This window comes from Rhagoletis zephyria, unplaced genomic scaffold (assembly GCF_001687245.7).
Source record: "Rhagoletis zephyria isolate East Lansing unplaced genomic scaffold, Rhagoletis_zephyria_1.1 Rzeph_scaffold_37206, whole genome shotgun sequence".
Lineage (NCBI taxonomy): Eukaryota > Metazoa > Arthropoda > Insecta > Diptera > Tephritidae > Rhagoletis > Rhagoletis zephyria.
In genome coordinates this window covers 1-3,178 of record NW_016194261.1, presented here as the reverse complement: position 1 = coordinate 3,178, position 3,178 = coordinate 1, and the positions used below count along the sequence as shown (strand labels likewise).

General features: G+C 44.6%; 1 protein-coding gene across 1 annotated transcript; it reads right to left on the bottom strand.

The window, feature by feature from the left end:
* Positions 1-1,747: 1,747 nt before the first annotated feature.
* On the bottom strand, positions 1,748-3,172 carry LOC108354568 (heat shock 70 kDa protein-like; the record flags this gene model as incomplete). The annotated part of the gene is made up of 1 exon (XM_017605746.1): positions 1,748-3,172. A coding segment is annotated over one exon (1,425 nt), but the record flags the coding sequence as incomplete, so codon positions are not given.
* Positions 3,173-3,178: the final 6 nt, after the last annotated feature.

The following is a 3,178-nucleotide window of genomic DNA, read 5'->3' as shown; positions in this document are numbered from 1 at the left end:
AACTGCGGGCCAATCAGGCAGAGAACAAGTCACCCAGTGGCAAACACTATCAGTCAAGTTTAGTGACCGGTCAGACGACGGTCAAGAATGATTACTCATGGTGCGTCCTTTCGGGAGGTTTCATGTCGCACTGGACAACACACTACTTTGATGAAAATGAAAAACACTTTCATCGAGCAGTTTGGAAGTTCTTCAGCATTTTCAAACTGCTCATTATCATTCGAATTGTGCGCATTCTCTTGCTGTTTGGGACGCCCAACTATGAACAGCTTCGCGAGCACGTCTACTTGGGCACTTTTGCCCGATACATGGGAGGACCACTTCATTTCACCGAGTTGATCGCATTTTTCTGGTCATTTTCTGAAGCTATGATGTACCAGTTTTGCATCAATCCACCACGGCACAAGTTTGCCGACTGGATTCAAATATTCCTTTTTCTCAATCAAATCAACATTCCAAGTATTGTATTATTTTGTTAAATTACTTTAATATATTTATCTGTTTATTTGCCAGATTTGCCGACATCAATTGATGCAGATTCAGTTGGGCTTGATTTGAAAAGCATTAACAAGCTGAAAAGGGCAGCCAAGATTTCATTTACCATGTCCTCGCAGTACATTTCTCAAATTATATCAGGTTTTCCCGTCATTATTACTTTGCTTTTCTATTTCAACTTTTCTTTTGAGGACTTTCTCTACTTTGGCATTCCTTGGGCTCTAGTGTGGACTTTGTGGACTTATTGCGGATGCATGGTCGTTTACTGGCTGCCTTCCTATTATTTTGTCTACTGCTATTACCTCAAATTGAGAATTAAAACAATCAATGACGAGTTGAAGAAAACTTTAGCTAGCACAAACGTTGCAGTACCAATTCATCTTCAGTCATCAGCTAAGCCGAGTTTCGTTTTGGCAAGGTTAGACCCCTACCAATGTTCAATTAAGGACAACTTTACAAAAACACATTTAATTGCTAGAAACGACGTTTACATTTGCCAATCGCTGATTCGGCACAACCAAATTTGCAGAGAAATCTTTCGAACCAACTGCTACTGGACTCGCTACCTGAGCTTGATATTCTTTCTCTACACACTAATAATTTGCATTCTTCTTTTCTTTCTCATGTTTGCCACTATGCCCTGGTACAGTTACTTTCAGTATGCAGTGGTCATACTCTCTGGCCATGTCATACTCCTGGTGATTGTCATTTTCTCTGCCAAGATTGTGTGGAGTGAAGGTCGACAGACTTATAGGATATTGAGTGTTGCAATTCTAGTTCAGTTTCCGGTTTATACCAAGCTAAAGGTTTCGTTTTAAATTGCTCCAGAAAAATCACTGAAACATTTTCTTTTACAGATAATGACGTACCTTGAGCGACTTAAAGTGAACCGACAAGGCTTCTTTCTGGTCACCGGACAGCTGATATCTGCAGTCACTTTTCAAGAAGTAATATTCCCTTTTGAAAACAAATAAAGGACATTTATTTCAGCTTTCTATTGTGGTTATAATTTCAGGTTCTTGAAAACATTATGAAATACTTTCTGCTTGTAATACAGAACAGCAAATGAGCGAGAAAAGGGTAATTCAAAGTAAGCAATGTACAAGTTTCACTTTGTAAGTGTTTCTACAGCTGCGAGATAAATATTATACTGTTTAAAGTTTCAATAAAACTCAAACTTGTTTCAAACAGTGTTAGAATTATGCGGTTATTGAGTACAGTCCATTAAACTGACAGTTACTTTCTATCAGAGTTAGTCTACTTCTTCAATCTTCGGACCGTCACTGCCTGCTTTCGCACCCGCTCCTCCTTGTCCACCAGGTGCCCCGGCTCCACCCTGGTACAGCTTGGACATGATCGGTCTGCACAAGTTCTCCAGTTCTTTGTATCGGTGGTTGAACTCCTCCTTCTCCGCCAGCTGATTGTCGTCCAGCCATTTGAGAACTTCGCGCACCTTGTCAAGTACTTTGTTGCGATCTGCATCAGTAATTTTAGACTTCAGCGCTTCATCCTCAACCGTGCTTTTGATGCTGTACGCATATGACTCCAGTTGGTTCTTGGCAGCGATTCTCTCTCGCTGTTTGTCGTCATCATCTTTGAATTGCTCGGCGTCGCGCACCATCTTCTCAATTTCCGCTTTAGACAGTCGGCCTTTGTCATTGGTGATGGTGATTTTGTTCTGCTTTCCAGTGCTCTTGTCTTGTGCCGAAACATGCAAGATACCATTTGCATCGATGTCAAAAGTGACTTCGATCTGGGGAACGCCGCGCGGCGCCGGTGGAATGCCGGAGAGCTCAAAATGACCGAGGAGATTATTGTCCTTTGTCATGGCACGCTCGCCCTCGTACACTTGAATGGTCACACCTGGCTGGTTGTCAGAGTAGGTGGTGAAAATCTGCGTTTGCTTTGTGGGGATGGTGGTATTGCGCTTGATGAGAGTGGTCATGACGCCTCCTGCAGTTTCTATTCCCTGCGATAAGGGCGTGACATCCAAAAGGAGAAGGTCCTGGACAGCCTCAGACTTGTCGCCGGCTAGAATGGCGCCCTGAACGGCAGCACCGTACGCAACTGCTTCATCAGGATTGATGGACTTGTTGAGCTCCTTGCCGTTGAAGTAGTCTTGCAGCAGCTTTTGAATTTTGGGAATTCGAGTAGAGCCGCCGACAAGGACGATCTCATCAATTCGACCCTTGTCAAGTTTTGCGTCACGCAGAGCCTTCTCCACTGGTTCTATGGTTGATCTAAACAGGTCAGCGCAGAGTTCTTCAAATCGAGCTCGAGTGATGGAGGAGTAAAAATCTTGGCCGTCAAAAAGGGAGTCAATTTCAATAGAGGCCTGTGTGGAGGAGGACAGAGTCCGTTTGGCCCGTTCGCAGGCAGTTTGAAGTCGTCGAATGGCGCGCTTGTTCTGTGTCAAGTCCTTTTTGTACTTTCGCTGAAACTCCTGCACAAAGTGGTTCACCATGCGGTTGTCGAAATCCTCCCCGCCCAGGTGGGTGTCACCAGCGGTGGCTTTCACCTCAAAGATGCCGCCATCAATGACGAGAATGGACACGTCAAAGGTGCCACCGCCGAGGTCAAAGATGAGAATGTTTTGCTCACGTTTGTCGGCCTTCTTGTCCAGACCATAGGCGATGGCCGCTGCAGTGGGCTCGTTGATGATGCGCAGCACATTGAGGCCGGC